The following is a 23,595-nucleotide window of genomic DNA, read 5'->3' as shown; positions in this document are numbered from 1 at the left end:
GAAAATATGATATTTTATGTTTGCAGGAGACTTGGCTCGTTAGTCCTTTCATCTGTGATGGCTTTGAGGTCACTTGTAACCCGGCAGGAAAAAAAAAAAACATTGGCACGCCAGTCTTCCAGTCTCCTCACCATGGTGAAGATGGGTAGAGGCATACAAATATTGGAAATCCTAATCCGTACACCCAAATGCTTACTATGATCTGGGAACGAGCAGGGGATGTACCAAATGTATCTTTAGTGGTATTTAATCTATACTAGAACTCTGTGTATATGAACAATGCTTCATTTGTCAATATGATTATGTCATTGATAGACCATGTTCATATGAAAGATCCTAATCCCCATGTAATAATCTGTGGTGATCTCAATCTAAAGTGCTTTGATGGGAAGGGTAGGTTATTACCATCAAAGTGTATGGAGAAAAAGGCCCTTTTGTGGACAAACTAACTGAAAGAGCGCAATATCTACATGTTGAATGGCCAAACTAGAGGAGATAGATACCGGCCAAGAACACGCGGTCTAGGGGCAACCAACACTCTTGCCTAGACTACCACTTCATATCCCGTAATATAAATAAATGGGTCTTCACATTAGTTGTTCTTCCGGTGGGAAATGGTGACTACCCCATCTTTTCAGCTTAAATTGAGCCAGAAAGGAATCTCCAATATAAAAAAGAAAGAAGAGAATGTACGGTTTTCTCAAGGTGGCAATAGGCTCAGAATTCGTTCTGGGGAGTTTAATTGGGGTTGTGGAGGGTTTGAAGTTAGGAGGGGCCTCCTTGAATTGTGAAGGAATCTTGTTACAGTTCCAAGCAAAACAAATTCTGGGCCATCCATATGTGGTAAAGAGACACCACCATTATAATAAAGAGCTGGTAGAAGAAAGAAAAATCTATCATTCCGATTTGAGACTGTTTAACTGGATAAAGACGAGTGATAGATATCGGCTGATAAAAAAAAAATTAAACAGCAATATCGAAATTGGTTGTCGTCATCTAAGGGCCGGCGGGTGCAACATGATGCTGAAGAAATATTGAAAGAAATAGCCAAAAAATAAATAAAGGGACTGTTGGGGAGAATTCTCAGAAATGTGCCAATTGCTCTCTACCTTAGAGACCCCTAGCTCCTTTGCTGGATTTTGAGGACTCATTTTTCACTGGAAGAGAGCGAGACCCTTTTGCCCACTGTCTCATGTATTTTTTCTATGAGATGGAATACTATTTATTTTGGTTGTGGAGTCTGACAAACTCCATAGGCATCATCTTTTTACATTGTGACACACAGCACCTTCAGTTCAGTGGCACAGGGAAATCTTTCAGATTCCCCAAAGGTTCAAATACCTTTCTCTTGGATAACTACTGTTTCCAAGAGCAGTAAAGTGGAATTGACTTTACTTACCTTTGTAACTTTCTAGACCCAGCACACGCTATCTTACAAAAGGGTGCTGGAGGGGTTACTTAGTATCCACTTTGTCTAGTTTCTCATGTAACATTTTTATGTTACCCGTTCCTCGATAAATGGCTGGTGGCAGTGGTTTACTTACTGTGGTGTGCTTTTACCCCGGGCTGCGTTCGCAGCTAAGCTACGGTAAAGCACCCAAGGGTGCTATTTTTGTCAAAATGGCCCCGGTCTTCTTTTTTCGGCATTGCTTTGTGGAAAGGTCCTTCTTGAGATTTACTCTGCGTGCCAAACCAGGTTTGGTTCCTTTGTTCGTTTTGTCTTTGGCGGGATTCACTAATGAAGCCCACCTCTGGCTACATTAAGTCTGGAGGGGGAAGGAAGTGAGAGGTGCCTGAAACTCCCTGTGCTTAATCCTCCTAGTTACATGAATGCACCCAAAAGATGATTGGCCGGCTGGCTATCCGGCATGCACAGCCACCATGCTGTTTGACTGGCAGCTAGGCTGGAATGAATGGGAGAAACCTGCATAAAAGGCGAGGCTTTTGGCTTGGAAGGCAGAGTCAACCACTGGACGAAGGAATCAAAGAAGAACTTGGAAGAGATGCCTGCTGCAACTTCTGGACCGTTGGTTTGCTAGGTGAAGCCATGCTGCTGTGCAGAAGCTCCGAAATCGCCTCGACTAGAGAAGCCCTGTAAGGACGACTTCTCCCCTTGAGTTGGTGGGACCAATCAAATCTAAAGTAAACCGGTCTGGATATCCTCTCGAAGCTGGTTGTATTTCCACTGCTGCTGGAACCGAAGAGACAGGGGAAGGAACACAAGATCGTGAGCGTTTCTTTTAAGTTGGTCAGGAGCTCCAGGAAGATCCTCCAAACTCCCAGGAGCAGGACTGACCGAGCCTGAGCCACCTCAGAGTGCTGAACCCCAGGTGCAAGGTAAGCCAATCTCGACAGCCAAGAGTCTGCAGTGGTGCTATTTGCTGAGACACGAGGAGCTGAAACCGTGAAGTGCCAACGAATCGAAGTTGGTCCTTTTCTGTTGCTGACCGTCCCGTTGTGTTGCAGGAGTCCCCAGAAGTCCTCCCTCTTGTCCCCATGACTGAGGCCCAGGAACAACAGGATCTGCAGAGCCACACAGGAACAGAAGCCAGCTGGAACCATTTCTTCTAACCAAAGGTACTGTACAGTCTAACAGAATTTACACCTCTTGTTGTGGTAGCCTTACTTGATCTCAGTTGAGACGTGTCTTGGTTGCGTCTGTAGAGTTGCTAACAGCTTCTTTACCTCAAAAGCCTAATCAGCTTGTGGCCCTACATTGATTTTATTTTCTACAAAGATTTCTAAAACATTGTGCAAGACTTTTACCTACCTATAAGAAGGGCCTCAGCTCACCTAGACTTTTGTCCAATTGACTTTGGCCTGGCTCCCTGAATTACTCTTCTTCCCTCCGACTCAGTGTTTGGTCTTTCTTCCAGGAAGGGGTTAACTTACTTTGCATTGGGGGTAACCAAAAGTACTTGCCTACTGTGTGTGATCTCTTGTTGTGTTCCAATAACCTTTTTCTTTGACATACTCCTAAGTATTAGTCTAAATGCAACAGTGATATATTAATGTCCACAGTGTGCTAGCCATTTAAGTCACCTGATGGTACCTACTGATTTAGAGAAACTAAAAGTGTGTATTTTGGAGTGCGTTTGTGCGTTACTATTATATTGCCCCTTCTGAAGAAGGCTTACTCAAACTTAAATTAATAATTGTTTAATCAAGAAACCTTGTGTATAAGGAGTTTATTTGAATACTTGCCACTGTGAATCTCTATGTAACTCCCCTACTGCTCACTTTGACCCCTCTTGAGACAAGCCTGGCTGCTCACCACGCGACCAACCTGTGTAGTACAGACTTATACCAAAGGTTGGGTTCCTATTGCCAGGAGGTCACAGTTGTTGAGTGCACCCAAAGGGTACTGCTCCAGGGATCTTTGGTCCTTATTAGACAACAATGAGGCATATCAACTGGCATGATACCTGCAGTGTCACAGGCCAATTACTTCTCCCAGCTCTTTGCAAAAAGGTAATTGACAGAGGTAATAAATTGGCTTAGACACCCCAGACAGGTACTGGCGATAAAGGACTATAAAAAAAGAAAAAAGAATGACCAAACTTCTAAATGGGCCACTGAATTTAGCAAAGACAATATCATGGATCTAACAAAGAAACTGAACACATCACAGGCAGTGGGCCCGGATGGTTTAAATAATAATATCGTCAAACAAAACCAAGCATTAGGGGCGGAATGTTGTCTCCTGCTATTCAATCAAATCCTGGAGTGCAGGGATGTGCCCAACTCTTGGAAATCTGCCATTATTATCCCTGTGTTCAGGAAGAGTATTGGGGAAGATCCAAAAAATTATAGACCGATCGCCCTTCTGGACACCTTGGGAAAGATCATTGCATCTATTCTGCTTTGGCATCTGCTTAATTAAGCAGGGGCATGCTGGGCACCTGCATCCGAGGCAGACTGGATTTGTTAGGGGAGTAGGTACTAGCCTCAAACTTTTCCTGTTGAATACAAGAACATCCAAAGCAAAATCTAGGCTAGATTTAGCATTCATTGACCTTGAGCAGGCTTTTGTCAACAAGGAAAAGTTGGGGGGGGGGGGGAATTAACATCCTGGGGATGCCAGAGAGACCTGATAGGAGGCAATCATGGCCCTGTACTCGAGTAAGAGCGTGCAGGTCAGACTGTCTACTCAGGGCCTGCTCTTGAAAAACAAACATACAGAGGACTGAAACAGGGATGCTATTTGGCCCCTGCTTTATTAAAGCTCTATTTAGCAGACATTGAGTAAGGGCAGGACACTGTGCAGGCCTTTCCACCCAGAATATATTAAACAACCAGTTCCCTAGATGTTGTATGCGGATGACAGTTATCTTAGAGCAGACACAAACAGGACTTCAGCGGAGACTGAACAAGCTGAGAAATTACTTTGAGCTGAATGATCTTAAAATAAATGTCAAAGACACAAAAACAACTGTCCTGGAACCTAAAAGGGGGAAAAGGAGCACATAATTCAAATGGTGGGTCGGCAAAGCATACTTAGATGTTGTGGACTCGATATCCTATTTAGGCGTCTGTCTGAATCGTAGCTCAATTAAAAAAGCAATGGAAGGAGAATATAAGACTAAAATGTAAAAGACTAACAACTCATGGGGTAATATTGCATAAGAAAATTGGGAAATTCTCTCTGGTCCCAGTATGCACCTTCTTCAAACAGAAGGTTGTGCCTATCCTGATTTATGGTGCGGAAACTATGCGGTTTGGCCCAACCAATTCTGGGAGATTATAGAGGGTTATTATTGGAAAAGAGTCCTTCTGACTACCCCAATCCCTCAGATTTGAGCTAAGGATCCAGTTGATGAGATCCACAATTAGGTGGAAGATTCTAGCATTCTATTGGAAATGTATTGACACAGAAGCCGCCCTCCCCTTTCGAAATACTAAAAATCCCTACCCAAGATGCAGATGGTTACCTGAAACGCTGGAAAAGCGGTTGTGCTACTTGGCTAGAGGAACTAGATCTTTCCGAAGAAGTTATGTTGAGTAATCTGGAGAAAGTTCAAAAACAAATAATGTATCAAGACTGGATTGAAACACTAACTCAAAGATCTAAATAGAAGTTAGCCTTGCATTTGGGATTACAGGGTAGAAGAGTTAATCGACTCCCGGTGTACCTGACTAAATTCCCCTGCCCGTAATCTCCAAGACTAAGACTGAATATCCTTTCAACAAGAGACGTTCTGGGTTACAGAAGGATGTTGGGTGACCTTAGACCCGATTGCAGATTCTGGGGCTAGATATCCATTACTGAGTCGGTTGAGCATTTGATCATAGAATGCAAATCTTTAAATGCGTTGAGGATGAAATATATAAGCAATATTACTAAAAGATGCAAATCATCGCCAAATGAATGGTGGAATATGTTTTTAATAGGTTAAATCAACCATTATAAGGGGGATTAAGTTTATGGAAGAGGTGCGGCAACTCTCTCAAGCAGACTGCATTGGGAAATTGTAAATAGTTGAAGCATCCTGGTTTGGGTCTTGTGTGTATTGTCCAGCTTACTCATGTTTCCTAGTGATTAATCGTTTGCAAAACGGTGTAATGTTAAATGGACTGGGATTTATAAAGGTTAAACATTGTGCTTTTACTAGGACTGTAAAAATGATGTAAATGGTTTTCTTTTTTCTTAAGGATGAATTTAGTATGAAAGGTTTGAAATAAACCAAACTATATGGCAAACCTAGTTGGGAATCAATAGGGACGCACCAAGGGAATTAGAGCTAGGGTGTAGGAGTACCAGTGGTTGATAGGATTAGCAGGGGATAGAATCTATATACCATGACTATGGTGGACAGGAAAGGAGGGGGACACAGGAGAACCAGCTTTGGTAACATTCATGCTCCAATTAATATCGCGCACACTCTCTTCCGGCCAACCCTTGCGCCTTTTTTGCTCGACCACAGTTGACCCGCGAAAGCTTAAGAACATTGTTATGCAACTCTGCAGACAGAATCCAGGGTTCCCCAGACTAGACAGTGGTCAGGCAGTTCATTTAAAATCATCTGACCGATTCATCCTGGTAATTACATCTAAAAGGAAAGCGACATATATGACCAGACAAGTCAAGAAACACAAAAATCATAGTTATGGACTGATAAAGACTTAAAACTCCCGACATTCCAAACAAACCTCTGATAGCATTTAAGTTGTTTTTAGGCTTCAAATAATACTGCAAATTGGTATGCTTTACAAGCTCAGACAATGCTACACGCTACAGACTATCCCCTTTATTGCTACCAGCATTTTTGCCCAGAGCTACCGATAAATGACAAATAAAGGTTCAGGTTGTGTGCGTCACTTTCTTGGTGCTGGTAACATGTGTCAATAGTGTGTCAAACACGTTCCCACCAGTTGAGTGGTTAACGAGTGACCTATACATAAGCGTACATCTCTGAACAAGGTCTTCAGCAAAAGGCAAAATGCTAATGTTGTTCATTTTTCGAGGCACTGATCAAAAACACTTACGGGATGTGTGTACAGGTACAACATGCTGCACAGAGAGACATCATTCTAGATTAAGTGGGACAAGTACATGAGGGTACATACACAAACGCAGCATTACAGGTGCACAACAGGGAGTGGATCAATTCAGGCAGAGAAAACCATGTAAAATGAGTGAGCATGGACAAAACATACCTGCCAGTCTCCAGAGGCACTTCCCAGTTCACCCCACCAACATTAGTCTCCCATGAGCGCAGAATCCGTCCTCCACCTGAAACAGTGATAGCATCTGAAAGGGAGAGAGACAGTTTAAAAGCAGAAGAGATTGAAACTAAGTCAACATAATCTAAGTGCAAGGTTAAAAAAACTCCTTTATCTGCCACCTACTTCACTCCATTCCAGTATTTGTCACACACTGGTATATCCGTGGGACTTGCACGCATTCTGGTAGGCGTGCATCAAAGACTGACAAAGGTATGTTTCAGCTTCTCCCCCTAGTTTACAGAACTAGTGGAAGAAGAGTGCAAACTCCACATCCAAACACAATAATGTATCTCAGGCATCCTTTAAAACATTTAAGAGCCGTCGTCCTCCAATGACTTGGAGCGGCGGACATTCAAAATTCTATCGCTTTTTCAAAAACAAAATTAGAATTAAGCAGATATCCAGCCTAATGCTAATTTGCATTCGCAACTAAAAAAATGAACTAAATGGCATTGTATATATGGGCTGCAAATTGTTGAGATGCCACTAATAAAGGTGCAAAGTATAGTATTTTACCCAACTGCCACTTATAATTAGTCTCATCGACAAATCCATAACAACTTTTGAAATCAAATGCCCACATCACCAAGTGCCCCAAAACCCCCATGTCACTTAATGAAGAACTCCATTTGGAAGTGATGGTTTTGAATCCAGAAGCTCAATATGGACAATAGAAATAGAATTCTGTAATTTTAGTATCACCTATAACTATTTTAATTCAACATAAATGTGGTAAAATATACACATATGTGTACCACAATACTTCCTTTTTCCTGTTGCAAAATTTGGAAATCAATGTCACAATATCCTGGGGGTTGGATAAACTTTGAAATCAGATACCCCGTTCGGTCACTCTACAAATCTGGTCTTGGCATCTCCTGAAATGGAATTACTGGGCAGATGGTGGCCATGATCATGGTTAAGAAAGATTTAATTGTTTCCCCTTTTCCTCCATAGACATCTATTCAAACCCCAACTTTGTGTTGTGGTTTTGAACTGGCTTGACTATTTGTGGTAAGTTATGCCTTTTTACTTTACTTTCAGTTCATTTAGCTCATCTATTTTTGGGACACTGATCAGTCCCTATGGCTTAGAGTGCAGAGGAACTCTGGCCCCCATTACGACATACCTTGTTTGTTTTACACTTCACACCTCACCCATACAGCAAGGTGTTGTAGGGGTACATTGTTTCCTTTTCTCTTATTTTAAGTAACATTCTGTTACGTGCATGATGCGTCCATGACAGGCAGGTGGCACCACATATGTTTCTACCATGTCCTCGTAATTTCTCATGTGCACTTTTGCATTTTACAGCAAAATGCCTTTAGAGTACAATATGCTCAAAAATGGCCACGCCAGCGAGATTTTGCTTTGTCATTTGGCCATCTTGTTTTCTGGGCTTCTTCCCTTACTCAGGGCCACATTGCCATATATGGTAAGCCCTTACCCTGGCAAACCCTTTGCTTTCCGGGCAAAGCGGTGGTATGCTTCCACCTTGGGAACAGAGGTGAGGCTTGCTACTGTAGCGTGTTCCAGCTCCAATCATTGTTAAATTGATTTTAGTGACTGTTTTTGGTGTTAAATCCTTGGTCTTTTAGTGCTGTACGCTCGCCTTGTGTCTCCGGCAGTGTTTCTTCCTAGTCTGTTGCTCCCTCCCTTTGTAGCGCCTCTGAACGCCATGGACTACCTAGCCCTTTTTGGATTAGGCATCCAGGGCAATCGCATTGCCCGTGGCAGTCCCCTGTGGTGAAGGATCCTGAGACACAGGACATCTCGCAAAGAAGCAGCTCCAGTTGGTGTCAGCCAGGGAAGCAAGAAGCCTGCAGCCGTCAACCTGCTTCGACTGCTAAATTAAGTCCGGTGGGTCAGCAATCACTGCAGCCAACTAAACTGACCCACTCCTCTAATTACTCTATTTTTCATATCGCACTACTCATAAATCTCATAAATCTTAGTGAACTGGTCATCTCGCACATCTCTCTAGGAAAGTAGATTTACTTTATTGCATTGCCATTTGGGTTGAAACTAGGCCTTGTTCCCTCTTTTTAGGAAAGTGAAATCTAGGAGTTTTGCAGTGCGCCGTTCCCCCGCATCCCCAGTCTTCGGTCCATGCTGCTCCTGCATTCCCTTGTGGTGTTTGACCTGCTTGTTGCCTTATGTGTGTAGCCTCCCCCTCTGGTGCTTCCTGTGGTGCCCGGCTGTGGTCTGTGCTTCTTTCCTCCCTCACTTTCCCTTCTTGCCTTCTCACACCCTCTATGGTGCTGTCAAACTCTCCCATCTTCTCAAACTGCTACGCCATCTCCTATCCTATCCCCCTCACTAAGTCTGCAAGGAAAAGTTTCAAGAGGGATATCCTGGTCTCCAACCCAGGCCGCCCTATCGCGGATACCCACATCAGCACTTCCTCGAGAAAGACCGACATCCACTTTGTCGTTCCCTCCCCAGACCTAGCGACCCCCGCATATGGTCTTGGTTCTCCCTCCTTTCTCCTACTGTCCCATTAATGGTGGCACCCGCTGGAACGTCCTCCTGGACCCCTTCCAATCCTCCAAGACCATCATCAATGTCCATCTAAATGGTACTGTTATGGTCCAGGGCTTCAAGCCCAAAATCATCCTTTATGGGTGGCTCCCACAACTCAATTTCCTGACTTCTCCTGTCACTCTGTCTAGCACCTCTCTGGCCCATCTGCCACCTCCTCCCGCTTGCGCCACCTGTCTGGCACCCACCTCATCCTCTGGCCCCTATGCCACCTCTGTCTACTGCCTCTGCCCACCCTCAGGCCCGTCTACCACCTCCGCTAGGTGTTCCTCACTCCTGTAGCCAGGGCTCCAGATAAGGCGAGTACCAGGCCTTTTTACGCATGAAAATCTTGTAACTACGCCAGCTTTATTATTTTCCTGGGTACATTTACACACAGGTTTAGAGCAGAGGGCAGTGCAAAGGCAGGTTACTTGAAAGAAACCAGAAGGCTTCTTCTGATTTTTATCTACATGCATGTAATTGCAAGCCACCTCTGAAACGGAATGTATTTCTCTGAAGCCTTTCAAAAAAATAAACTGCACACTGATAAAAGGAATGGGTTTTTTCCATTCAGCTTCAGAAGCACTGTGCATGTTTTCCTAGAATTTTAGGATTGTATAATTAATAAAATTGAAAACTAAGTTGCAATTGAGATTTTTATTTTTTATTTTTTACAAGTAATGCTTTTTTTCCCAGTGAAAGCAAACCAGTATTGCACAATTGTATTTTTCAGAGTTACGGTGCTGTGTGCATAATCATGCAGAGGCAGATCATATTTCCACTTCTAATTTAATTTACAGTCCAATTATAAAAAAGTGTGTAAAAGGATGACTATGCACAGTCTAGTTTACATCCATTCAACCTTGCAGTCAATGGGGTACATTACTATAAATGGTCTGTGGCAGCAGAGTCTTTGCTCAATGGTGAGTCATTGTCATTACACTGATCACAGGTGTACTAGCCACTCAAATCTTCAAGACTACAAATAAAACATCCAAACCCTGACTCAAGAAACTGCAAGCGCTGTTCAAAAAACAAACAAATAAAAGTTACATTGGTAATTGAAATAGAAACTCAGCAAAACCTGTCCCTGTGATAATCCAGATAGGTATTTAACTGTATGTAGCGCTTCATAATTGGTTCGGCATACATCTAGGTACTGTGATTATACCTCAGTCGATACTCAGTTTACCAACCTCTGAAGGATGTTAGCCAATAAGATAAAAAAGACGGTTGAGCACTCATTGCTGCAATCTCTGCGTGATCTGTGGGTTGCGGGTTCGAATCCCGGCAAGTCCAACTCAGCCTTTCATCCTTTTAAGGTTGATAAAGGAGTACGGACTTTGGTTAGGTGGTAATTGTGATAAATATGTTCCATGTACAGCACTTTGCCAAAATAGCTACATAAATAACCATTTGACCACTAGAGTAGATCTAGAATGTAGCATGGAGTCCTTGCCTCTCTGCACTGTTGTATCATAACATTGGCATACCATTAGGTAGTAATAGCTCCATGAAATTAGGACTTTAATTAAACATCAAAAGACAATTCTGCTATCGAATCTCAAAACACACAATACAAATTCATGTATGCTTTACTATATAACTGGCTAGGATTTTGTGATTTCAACATTTAAATATATACAGGAGAGATCAAATGGCCAGAAATAATGAAAGGTGTATTCTGTCACAATGCAGAAAGCTGCCGCATAGTAATGATTTCCATACAGTCTTTTCACGTCGGCTGGATGTTGCACACATTTTACTCTTGCGAATGAGAAAAGTCATTTTTACTCTCTTAAAAATCACATTTACTCTCAAAGTTTAAAAATAGAGCGTAAAATACTCCCACCTCAAAATCTTATCTGGAGCACTGCCTGTACCCCACCCCTGAAGTCTTTCAAATGTGACAACCTGCTCCACATAGCTACTCTGAATTCTAGCTCTGCTGTCAAACATTCCTCTGACATCTGCCACCTCCTCTAAGAACTTGACATGGATGTACTCTCTCACCGAGACATGGTTCAGGGCCAGTTCTGGCACGCGTTCTGACACACTCCTCCCTGAGGGCTATAAGATCCTCTCCGAGCACAGAACCAACCGGCCTGGAGGTGGAGTGTCCGTGATCTTTCCAGATTGGGTCCCTGCTTCTGTCATTCCTACGCAGGCCTACTCCTCCTTTGAATGCCTAGTCTGCTGGCTCTAGCTCTCCTGGCCTCTCTCTGACTGTAGCCACCAACTACAGGCCACCTGGTCAGGTGACCCTCTCAGAATGGGCTAAACTCTCTTCTTCCCTCCTTGCCTCAACCTGTCGTCAACTTCTCCTCATAGACCTCAACATCCACCTGGATGCTTCTAATCCCTCCTCTGGGCTTTTCCGCAACCTATGCGACTCCCTCTCCCTTTCCATCCTACCCTCAGGTCCGACACACACTGCTGGACACCTTGGATGCTCATCTCCTCAGACATCCCCCTCTCTAATCCGCTCACCACTCCTCTCTCTTGGACCGACCACTTTCTGCTCTCCTCTCATCTTACCCCTCAAGCAAAGCCGACCCCAGCACTGCCACCTTCCTTCTCGGTCATTCGGCCCATGAAGCGATCGTCGGTGGGCGCCTGTGCCTCTACTTTCTCTGTTCCTACTACTCCTGTGACCGACCCGCACTCAGCCATCTCTAACCTGCATCACATCCTTGCCCACGTCATAAGAATCCGTCTGAAACCCACCTCCAAGTGCAACTCTTGGTAAGACTGACATTGCCGTCCTGAAACGCAAGTGCAGGGTGGCTGAGAGGAAGTGGAGAGCTTCTGACAAACTGGTCTGCTGCCTGCTCCAAAGGCAATACAGACTCTCTGTCCTCTCCAAGAAGAGGTTCCATATCCAAGCCTGCATCTCTGCGGCCTCAAGCAACATGGCCAAACTATTAAAATCTGCAAGGAGCTGGCCAATCCTGCTGCAGTCTCCACCTCTCCTGTTCCCTCCCAGGCCCCTCTGTACAGCTATGGCCTCTCATTTCACTGCTAAAACTCAGGATATCCCATCCTCCTTTTCCTCATCCTCCACCTCTCTCAGGTCTTCTTCGGCCGCCAGTCCCTCTCTTCTTCCTTTCTCCACCTTCTGTCTGACAAAAGCCTGACAATGTCTCTAGATAAGTCTGATCCATGAGAGTGTCATCCAAACAGGTGCTCCCCTGCTCCTCCAGAACCATCAAGGGCCACATTACGATCCTCGTTCCAGCCTTGGCCGACTTCTGCAATCACTCCTTCGCCACTGGATCTTTCCCCTGCTCTCCTCAAACACTCCCTTTTGCACCCCCTCCTAAAAAAGCCTTCTGCCAATCCTACATGTCCGGCAAATTATTGCCTGATTTTTATCACTCCTTTCCTGGGCAAACTCCTGGAAAAGCTGGCCATCTCCCTGCTTACCCTCCACACTGAATCTGTTGGCTGCCTCCATGACCATCAGTCTGGCTACAGAGCAGCCAGAGGCACCGAAACTGCTCTCCTGAACACCAGTCAAGATCTGCTCTCCAACCTCGACTCCAGCTCTCCCTCTTTCCTCATCCTTCTGGACCTTTCCTCTGCTATCGACACTGTCAGTCACACCACCCTGATAAACAGACTCAGTGTGAACTTTGGCATCACGGATCAGGCCCTGTGAAGTTAAAAACCTTTATGTCATCTTAGACTGTCTCCTTCGCTCCCCACATCATGGGCCTTGACAAAAAGGCCCACTTCCAGCTGCACCTCCTCAGAGGTATTCTACCTTTTCGCACTTTCCCCCAGAAGCTCACAGTCTCCAGAGCCCTGGTTCTCTCCAGGCTGTACTACTGCAACAGCCTCTTTCTCAATCTGCCTACCTCTACTCTTCGACCCATGTAACTAATCCAGAACAGGACTGCAGGACGTATCCTTGGCCTCAAGCCCAGGGACTGCATCTCTCCAGTCCTGAAATCTCTCCGCTGACTCCCGGGGGCTGCAAGGATCAAGTTCAAGACCATCTGCATTGTCCACAAGTCTTTCTGGGGCTGGGCCCACACTACAGCCACCTCCTGCTTTCAAAATACCTTCTAGAGCCCTTCGATCAGCTACCTCCAACTCAGAGGGTCAGACGCTTCTCCAGTCAAAGTGGGGGTAGATTTCTCTCCTCTGCAGGTGCTCCCCTCTGGAATGGCCTCCCTGCCAGTCTCAGAGAGCCGGATCACCTGAAGTTCCGCAAGCAGCTCAATACCCTCATTTTCTCCTCTGCCTGCTCCCTCTCGCTCCCTTGCTAACTTACCTGTCTGCTGCGCCAACTGGTTGCTTGGTTCCCTCAGAGTCTCAATGGGTAGCAGGCTCCTCCATGTCAATCTTCCTTGCACTGCCTCCTGGCCTACCACGCACTTAGGGGGCTGTAACTAACCCCTACAGCCCCCTGCACTTACATAGAGCCGGGCCCTGGCAGCACTTACTCAGAGCCATGCTGCCCTGATCGCACTCCCCCCCCCCCCTTCCCTCTCCCTTGCACTTAGGCGCCACAAGACATGGTAGTGAACCTGTCCAGTAACAGGGACCGTCTTGCCAGAGTTTGGAACTGCCAGCTAGCCGGACCAAATCCCAATGCCTAAAGTGACCTCTGCACCAGCAAGTGGGCCCAGTTGATTCAGAAGCCTCTGAAGTGGTAGAACATGAGTCTATGGGGAGAGTTTACCCCACTCCCCACCTTCGATGGGGTTTACAAGTGCATGTCCTAACCTTCCCCTCCCTTTCTTGGTCGCAATCAGTGTAGTTCTGGCTATGGATTCCACCGAGTCCTCAAGGGTTCCCCTAAGGTGATGGTTTTGGGAAGAGGACCCCTATAGAACATTGCTTGCTTTGTTCTTCACTACTTGAGAAACTTACATGTATGTCACACTTGTTCTGCCATCTTAATAGGCTTACTTTGGGACTTGTGAATGTTAGGGCACTAGGCCCCACGTCCTTTAGGCAGCTAAGGGTTTTTTGTTTAATTTTAAATACTATTTTTATTGGCATTGTCAACCAAACAACTTTATTCACTCCTCCCCACCTCCACCCTTCTCTTCCCTACCCAAACCACCCACACCCCATCCTCCACCCAGACCCAATTCTCGAGCTGTACACATTTATGTTTTTAAAAAATCATCAGTTCCTTTTACACAATATTCAAAACTCTCAAATTATGTGGACACCATTGTTGTACAAAATCTCCATTTAAATATTCCAACAGTCCAGTCTTGTCAGAATTTTCCCTGTTCCCCTTGCTAAGTACAAGTCATCCATTCCATGGCAACAAAACCCCATAGCTTCAACAACCATTCCCAAACCCCCGGCGGTTTCTGGAGTTTCCAAGTGGCTGCTATAACTAACAAAGCTGATATCACCATCAGCATAAAAGCCTTGCTCTGCACCTTAGTAAGTACATTATTCTCTGGGTCAAACAATCCACAAAGCCGCACTGTGGGAGGCCATTTATCCACCCGGAGAAACAATTTAGCTACCTGTTCAGTGATCACACCCCAATAACTTCCAAATTTCAGGCATTCCCACCAGATATGTTGCCAGTCCCCCTGCATTTCACACTCTTGTCAACATTCCTCCGAAGAGGTCGGGAACATTATATGGAGTTTCTCCAGCATATAGTGCTATTGGTACATAACCCTATACCATGCTTCCCTAATCTGTATAGATCTCGTTAGTTTGGGAATATTTTTCCACAATAAACCCCTATATTCCTTCGGCAGGTCTGTCTCCAATGTTTTCTCCCATTTATGTATCCCCAGATTTGTACCTTTTTCTCCTCTAGAAGAATCGAATACAGTGTCGACACCATTTTCTTGAGTGGGTAGTAAATCATTTCTCGAACAGCACGAGCTCTCTCCCTGCCGCTTCCCCTACGCCTGGGCTAGTGAGCCAATGTAGTTTTTTGATAATATTCCAGCCGGTCTCTTTCCAGACCTGCCTTGTACCATATCCCCCCCATCCCCCTTCGTACATCGTACTTTTCGCCACTGCTTGAATGATCGCCTCACCATTCCGGGGCGAAATTGTGGATTTTCGAATAAAGGAGTAAATGGTGACGGATGTGTGGCTAGGGCACCCTTATCCATCAAGCGATCCCAGACCTCCACGACCATCGACAATACTCGACTAGCCAGGATATTTGGAGGTCTGTCCTGCCGTTTCAACCATAGCATAACTTCCAGCAGGCATCCTACCACCGCTCGATCCATTTGCACCCATCATTTCCTGGAATCACCCTTGAACCATTCTAAGCACCCGTAATTGTGCAACCTCAAAACATTTTTCAAAATGCGTTTTTTCTTTACCAAATATATCTCCTAATCTCCTTATTAAGCTCTCTAAAATATGACATAGGGATCTTTACTGGAAGTGTTTGAAACTTATATAGCAATCTAGGAAGAGTCACCATAGCTATCCTCCCCAGCCACGATATTTGCAACAGATTCCTTCTCCCAAGATCTTTTTTCACTTGCTGTAATGCCTGCGAGTAATTACACTCATACAGCTGGGAAACCGTTCTCGTTATATAACCCCACCCCCTCCCAGTATTTTATAAAAGTATCCACCTCAAAAAATGGCAAATAAGACGACAACTCCTCCTTCTGACTTGGAGGTAAGCCTAGTTCCGACTTCCCCATGTCAACTTTCAACCCCGACACCCGCTCCATTTCCACCAGTTGCTCCAGTAAAGATGTGATCGATTCTCTAGGCTCTTGGAGCCTCATCAACATATCTGTAAAAGCCGCAATCTTATGTACCTCGTTCCCAATCTAATCCCTTGAATGTCCTTCCTTGCCTTGATTTTAGTAAGAAATGCTTCCAGATATACGGCATACAAAAGAGGCGATAATGGACAACCTTGGCGGGTACCCCATCTTTTTCGGATGCTCCACGAAGTTTATTGATCGCCAATCGCAATGAGGGAGACTGATAATTAGCTCTAACCATTTGAACAAATTTAGTGCCCATACCCATTCGTCCCATCGCTGCAAATAAGAAAGGCCATTATACGCGATCAAATGCCTTTTCAGCATCTAATGATACTATTAACTGCAGGAATTAGCTTAATTTGGACCCTTTCCAATATATGAGCGACTCTTCTAATATTGTCTGAAGTTGGCCTCCCCATTATAAATCCTGATTGTTCCATATGTATGAATGAGGGTAAACAAGGTGCCAACCTTGCCGCCAGGATGCTTGTATACAGCTTTGCATCGATGTTTAACAAAGCAATAGTTGTATAGGACCCACACCTCGTTGGATCCTTCCCTGGTTTACCAAATACCACCACCTTAGCTTCAGACATCATTGGCGTCACTGCTCATTTGCTGCCTATTACATTAAACAATTCTTTCAGCCTCAGAGCCAGTAGTTTAGCATATTGCGTGTAAAATATAGCCGGAAATCCATCCGGGCCCAGAGCCTTATTTCTGGGTAAAGTCTTTATAGCAGGCATCACTTTTTCCGCTGTTATTTCCTTATCCAGATCCTTGCGCTCTCTAGAAGTTATCCGAGGTAAAGTATCACATTCAAGTAATTTTGAATTGCTCGAGCTAACGGGTCATCTGGTGCTTATAATGTCTCATAATATTGAGCAAATTCCTCAATTATCCCTGGTGTTTCTGTGACCACCGACCCATCTAACTGGGTTATTTGTTGCACCAATTATGTAGCTTCAGCCCCCCTCAACTGTCGAGCCAAAATTCTGTCTGCCTTATTGGCCCGGATCTAATATCTCTGCTTAGTCATCAGCAGGGACATCTCAGTCTTTCTAGTTCTCATTAAGTTCAGCTGGCTATTTACCATTTTCAATTTATAACTCCTGTGTTCTCCATTGTGCAATTTCCATTTGGGTGGCACGCACTTGAGATTCCAAATCTACTTCCATCCTAACCCTCACCTTCTCCCTCTGCACTTTCAGTGCTATCAGCTCACCCCTGATAACTGATTTGAAAGCATCCCATGTAGCTTCTGATGACACCTCTTGAGAGGTATTCAAAGCAAAATATTCCTCAATTTTAGCCCGAACCTCCTCAGCTATCACCTCATCGTATAGAAGGTCTCTAGGGAGCCTCCACACCCATAACCCCGCTCGTGGACCTCTATCCTTGAGCCAAACAATTAAGGGGGCATGATCTGACAATGGAATTGATCCCAATTCAATTCCCTTCACCTTGCCCAACAATTGTGCCGTCACCCGCACAATCCTTGATAATGAATGGTAATCATGTGAAAAACACTTGTATCGCTTGCCTTCCCCCTTTCTCATCCTCCATACATGCCGTGATGTCAGGTTTTCAAACTTCTCTTCAACACTTGCGAGGGCTGTATCGTGCTTTTCCCCTCACCCCCAGTCCTATCTACCTTGGTGTCCCAAGCTATATTGAAATCCTCTGAATATAATGTCACCCCTGGCAAATTCTTCCAATTTATTGAATACATCCCCCCCCCCCCCATGTACTTTACCAGCCCCATATTTGGCACATACACTGTATGGCGTTTCAACTAAAAGCGTCATGTCGTTGGCGTACAGTAGGCGAGACATTAGTGTTGTCTCGATTTTTGGTGGAAAAGCGCGAACCATCTCTGCGGCCTCCTTGTACTCACCTAAAAAGGCTATGAACAGGGCCGGGGCCAAGCGGCAGCCCTGTTCGACGCCCTTGAATGTTGGGATTTCGGCCGAGAGTAGGCCTTGGCGGGTCAAGCAAACTCGCCCATTTTTGGAATTTCGTTAGGAGTAACGAAGCGAAAACCTTACCTATTGTAGCCAGTAGGGCGATAGGGTGGTAGTTGCATGGATCTTCTCGTCCTTTTTTGAAAATGGAGAAGACTACCGCCGATGTCCATGATGTCGGTATTTAATTAGAGGCTTTGCATCGGCCAAAAATTGAGCAATCGGAGGCGTCCATTCTGCTGAGTGTGATTTGAGGTCAAGATTAGTCAACCCATCGGGGCCTGGTGCTCTGGATGGTTTCAGGTTCTTTATCACTCTGGATATGTCTTCTTTATCGGTGAGATCTTCCCAAGATGCTATGGCCAACTGTTTGTCTGGTTGGATCTGGTCTTTTGCCTTCGCAAAGAGCTTTTCGAAATGGTTCATCCATTTTAATTCACTAACCCCATTAGTTAGGGCTTTGTTTGTTTCTGTTCCACTGGGTCTGATAAGCGCCCAGAATTCTTTTGTTTTTTTGGAGCCCACGATCTGGAGCATTTTTTCTGCAATTTGTTGGTAGAGCGTTATGCGTTAAGGCTTTGAACCAAAAGCAATATTTCTTTGTTTCCTCTAAAATGGTTTCACGGCCTTTGGCAAATTTTGCTTCAGTATGCCTCTTTTGAGCTTTCTTAACACTTTCTTTCGGTCCGCCAGAACCTGGTTGTAAGTGTGTTTGTTTTTTACTGGTCTTTCCAGACAGTTGACCCTGTATTTCATAATTAGAGGTTGGTAGTTCACTGCAGCCATTGTTCCGGTAGGGTCCTAGGTCAGGTTTTGTTGGCTATAGGTGTTCGTTATATCGGCGATGCTGTAAGGCGGAGTCGAGTTTGCTGTGAATTCAAATCAACGGTCTGGTTCCAGTTCTTGTCTGCGCTTAAGACAATGGATTCTTTTGCAGCCATTTTTGCATTTATGGTTTTGGAGGTTTGAGGCACTTGGGTGTGGTTTTGGGGCTGATGAACAGCCTGAGGTTGACAATGGCTTCTGGTGAGATAGCTCTGGTGCAGTTGTGGTAAGCGATTTCCCACTTGGTTGTTTGGGCTGCGAAATCAGGGTGCATTGGGTGGCTCTTGAAATTTGCTTTGGTTCGGCCTTCCTTAAAGTTGGTTCGAATGATTCCTGCGAGGATGGGAGAATGTTTTCTGGCGTAACCGCCTTTTCTTGTTGTCGTGACAAGCATAGGTTTAGAGCATTTTGATGCTCTGTTGCTTTTAGATCCATGGCGGTAATGTAGCCTTCCAAAAAGACGAGTTTCGAAAGCATCATCCCAATTATAGTTGTTTGATCTTTCAGCAAGTCATTTAGAGACTCGTACAGCTTGCTGAAGGGGGCTAATGTGATGGTTACCGTTGACATCATCATCATCATCATCAAGTCCGGCTTCTTTGAAGCTTCTCTTGATGGAGTATTGCGAGAGATACTTTGTCGTCCCGGCATTTTGGGGCTAAGCCCCACAGAGTTCCTCCTCTCTGGAAAGCCCGGGAGAGAGCGGGTTTAGGGTCTCTACCCACTGATATTCTCGCCTTTGAAGAAGGCTTGGGATTGATAGTTTGGTCCTCAGCAGGTGTTGTGCGTTGAGAGTCGTGAAGATATAGGAGACCTCCGTCCCCAAGTGCCGCACAGGGAGAATCACTTATCACTCCCTGTGCAACCCTTGAGGCCACAGGTGGAGAAGATCCGAAGCCGGAACCGAAGTACTAGGAACCCCAAGGCAGCTGTGAAAGAAGGCAATGATTATAAACCAAGCAGGCAGGGTACTACATGTATTTAAACAGAGAACAATCAGAGTCTTACCGGGGACTTGATGAAAAGGATGTTGAACCTGAAAGGGAGGATGGTTCTGGGACTCACGTAGGCAAGGGACCCACCCTAAGGGATAGGTCCGAATGTCTTTCGCCAGTCTCCACCTGGAGAGTGTTGTATTGGAGAAAGGGTCCCAATTAGTCAGATGACAACCACCACTTGGGAAGTGTGACCAACTGTGCAGCGAGGCAATCTGGAAGATTCAAGAGAGGTCCGTTGAGCAAAAAAAAAAGGTCAGAAGCCAGGAAGAGCCGTCCGAATCAATGGAAGAACAAAGAGCAAGATCCAGAGGAAGTCAGTGATTCAGTCCGGGGTCAGAAGCCGTGATGAACAGAGGAGCCGATGTCGCCGTAGCCAAGCGTGATCCAGAAGAAGTCCAAAAACAAGAGCGAGATTCAAGGAAGCCGGGTAAGTAACACGGGTAAGTCAGCCAGACAGAGTCTCCAAGGAAATCAGCTGTGAAGCGTGGTGTACAGGCACTGCACAGTTTAAATACCGTTTTACTTCCTGGTCATATGACATTGAATGGAGTCACGTGACCGCGAACCTGGGGCACATGACCGTATAGACAAGTCACGTGACCGGGCCACAGCGGTACGAGCGCGTGTGTTACCGCTCGAGCGGCTGCCTAATCTCCATGGCAACTGCCAATGGAGAAACGGCCGTAAGCGCGACTGAAAAGTGTATGGCGATTGTTTTGCCAGCGCGCGAGCCAAACTGGGTTGCCTGCGTGAGCCCCGGGAGACAGGTGAATGGGAGAGAGTGGTCATGTGACTGGGCGACGGGACATGGCCGGAGGAACGACCCGAAGGCATGACAGAGCCCCCCCCAAAGGCCCACGACCCCGTGGGCACGAAGGATGCTCTCGATGAAACCGAGCAACCAGCCGGGGGGCCTGGACATCCGAGGCAGAGACCCAGGAACGCTCCTCCGGACCATAACCCAACCAATCGACCAGGTACTGCAGGCGACCCCTAAGGAAACGGGACCCCAGAATGTCCGAGACCTCGAAAACATCAGGTACCTCCAGGGAAACAGGGGCAGGAGAGGGGCGAAGACGTGTTGAGGAGGGACAGGGCTTGAGGAGGGAGGTATGGAACACAGGATGAACCCGCCAAGAGGAAGGGAGAACCAGGCGATAGGCCACCGGATTGATGACCCGGGAAACAACATAAGGACCCACAAAACGGGGCAACAGTTTGCGACAGCCTTTCAAGTGGAGATGTCGGGAGGACAACCAAACCCGGGAACCAACGGGATACAAAGGGGCCATGGTACGCCTAGCGTCCGAGGAGGCCTTCATGGAAGCCTGTGCCTCCTGCAGATGAACGAGGACCTGGGCATGGAGGGTCGTCATATCCCGAATGCAGGCTGCTGCGGCAGGGTTCTCGGAGGGTGAAATGTCGGGGACAGGGAGGAATCGGGGATGCTGACCATACATGGCATAGAACGGAGAGAAACCAGTGGAAGAGTGTGTAGCGTTGTTATAGGCAAACTCAGCATAACGGATGTTCTGCAACCAGGTCGTTTGCTGCTGCAGCATCAAACAACGCAGATACTGTTCCATGGACTGATTTGTTCTTTCCGTCTGACCATCGGTTTCTGGGTGGTAAGCGGAGGAGAACCGTGCATCGATACCTAGCAGAGTGGTCAAGGCACGCCAGAAACGGGAAGTGAACTGAGAGCCACGATCGGACACCAGGACAGATGGAAGGCCGTATAGACAAAAAATGGAATCAAAGAAAAGCTTGGCCAAGGTAGGGGCAGAAGGGATACCATGACAAGGGACGAAACGGGCCATCTTGGTGAAGACATCGACCACTACCCATACGGTGTCATAACCTTGGATCCTGGGTAAATCGGTCACGAAGTCCATGCTCAGGGTGTGCCAGGGCTTAGGTGGCATGGGTATGGGGCGCAAAAGTCCCAATGGACGACCCCTACGATGTTTGCCCTGAGCACAAACTGCGCATGAGTCTACGTAACAGCCCACGTCACGTCTCATGGAAGGCCACCAACACCAGCGTTTTAAGAGGTCCAAGGTACGGGCCTGGCCTGGGTGACCATTGATCGGGGCGTCATGGGACCACTCCAGGGCTAGGTTTCTGGTGTCAGTGGTAGGGAGAACTAGGCGGTCCTGCACATACGGCAGACCGTTGTGAAAGGTGGGATCCCATTCCGACAATTGATCGGGGTGTTTTTTGACCCAAGAACGAATCTCCTCTAGTAGTGTTAGAGGAGGTGTACAAGTGCAAACAACATGCCCCCGCGGTAAGAGTGTGTCAGGAAACACCGGTAACGAAACCCCCCCAGGGGAGCGAGACAAAGCGTCGGCCTTGCTATGCTCAGAGCCAGAGCGATGTTTAATCTGAAAGTCAAAAGCGGCGAAGAACAGGTGCCATCTGACCTGTCTACTGTTTACGCATTTCAGGGCTGCCAGGTCTTGCAAGTTTCTGTGGTCGGTGTATACCGTGACCTTATGTTTGGCCCCCAACAGGTGATGACGCCAGGTTCGAAAGGCGTCCATTACCGCTAGTAGCTCTTTTTCGGTTACGGTATTAGTGGGTTTCTGCAGGGTTGAACTTGCGTGAATGAAAGGCTACAGGATGAAGCCGTCCTGTAGTGGGACAGGCTTGTGACAGGATTGCCCCCAATGCGAAGGAAGAGGCGTCAGCCTCAACAACGTACGGCTGGTCAGGGTCGGGGTGCTGGAGCACAGGGGCAATGGTGAAGGCGTTCTTCAATGCGTCGAAGGCCTGCTGGTGTATCTCCTTCCACTTGAACGGAACAAGAGGACTGGTAAGAGATGTGAGAGGAGACACAAGAGAAGAGAACCCAGAGATAAAACGCCGATAAAAATTAGCGAAACCCAAGAAGGATTTCAAGGCTTTTAGGGTTTTTGGTGTTGGCCATTCGAGGACCGCCCGTACTTTGGTGTGATTCATGGCCAGACCACCAGGTGTAATGTTAAACCCTAAAACATCCACGTTAGATACATGGAACAAGCATTTTTCGGGTTTTACAAACAACGAGTGGTTTTGCAGCCGGGACAACACTTCTCGTACATGTTGAATATGTTCTTTCAGAGTGTGAGAGAAAATGAGTATATCATCAAGATACACCACCACAAACATATCCAAGATGCCCGAGAAGATGTCATTCATGAAATGCTGAAAGGTGGCCGGGGCGTTGCATAGACCGAAGGGCATGACCGTATACTCATAAAGGCCATACCGCGTACAGAAGGCGGTCTTCCACTCGTCTCCTTTTTGGATGCGGACGAGGTTATAGGCCCCCCGCAAATCCAACTTGGTATATATGGAGGCATGGATTAACCGGTCTAGAAGAGGAGAGATGAGTGGAATTGGGTAACGGTTCTAAACAGTGACGGCATTGAGCCGACGATAATCAACACAGGGACGAAGGTCGCCCTCTTTTTTGGGCACGAAGAATATGGGGCTAGCTGCAGATGATTTAGACGGACGAATGTGACCCAGGCGCAGTGCTTTATCGATGTACTCTTTAAGGGTCAGATCCTCCGACAGGGACAAAGAATAGATGCGGCCCGAGGGTACCACAGCCCCGGGAACCAAGTCAATCGGGCAATCATATGGGCGGTGAGGAGGGAGTACTTCGGAGGAGCCCTGATCGAATAGCATGCTGTAATCCCGATAAACCACAGGAATGCGATTGGTGACTAAACCCACTATGTGCGAGGCAGGGGGAATTTCGTCGCCCAGTATTGATAGTTGGGCAACCGCACCAAGAGCTAATGCTGGGGTGTCTGTCTCTCTGTCCACAGGTAAGCA

At 46.3% G+C, this 23,595-nt stretch overlaps 1 protein-coding gene across 1 annotated transcript in view; it reads right to left on the bottom strand.

Moving 5' to 3' along the window:
- Positions 1-23,595, bottom strand: part of EMC1 (ER membrane protein complex subunit 1) — a 755,368-nt gene that overhangs the window by 692,784 nt on the left and 38,989 nt on the right. The window contains exon 4 of the mRNA XM_069610395.1: positions 6,658-6,751. Coding sequence (XP_069466496.1) covers positions 6,658-6,751 — 94 coding nt within the window. The remainder of the gene's footprint in view (positions 1-6,657; positions 6,752-23,595) is intronic.

The sequence above is a fragment of the Ambystoma mexicanum genome, chromosome 8, assembly GCF_040938575.1.
Source record: "Ambystoma mexicanum isolate Mex_15411 chromosome 8, UKY_AmexF1_1, whole genome shotgun sequence".
Classification (NCBI taxonomy): domain Eukaryota; kingdom Metazoa; phylum Chordata; class Amphibia; order Caudata; family Ambystomatidae; genus Ambystoma; species Ambystoma mexicanum.
The sequence above is the reverse complement of the archived record's forward strand: the minus strand, read 5'-3'. Positions and strand labels throughout refer to the sequence as shown.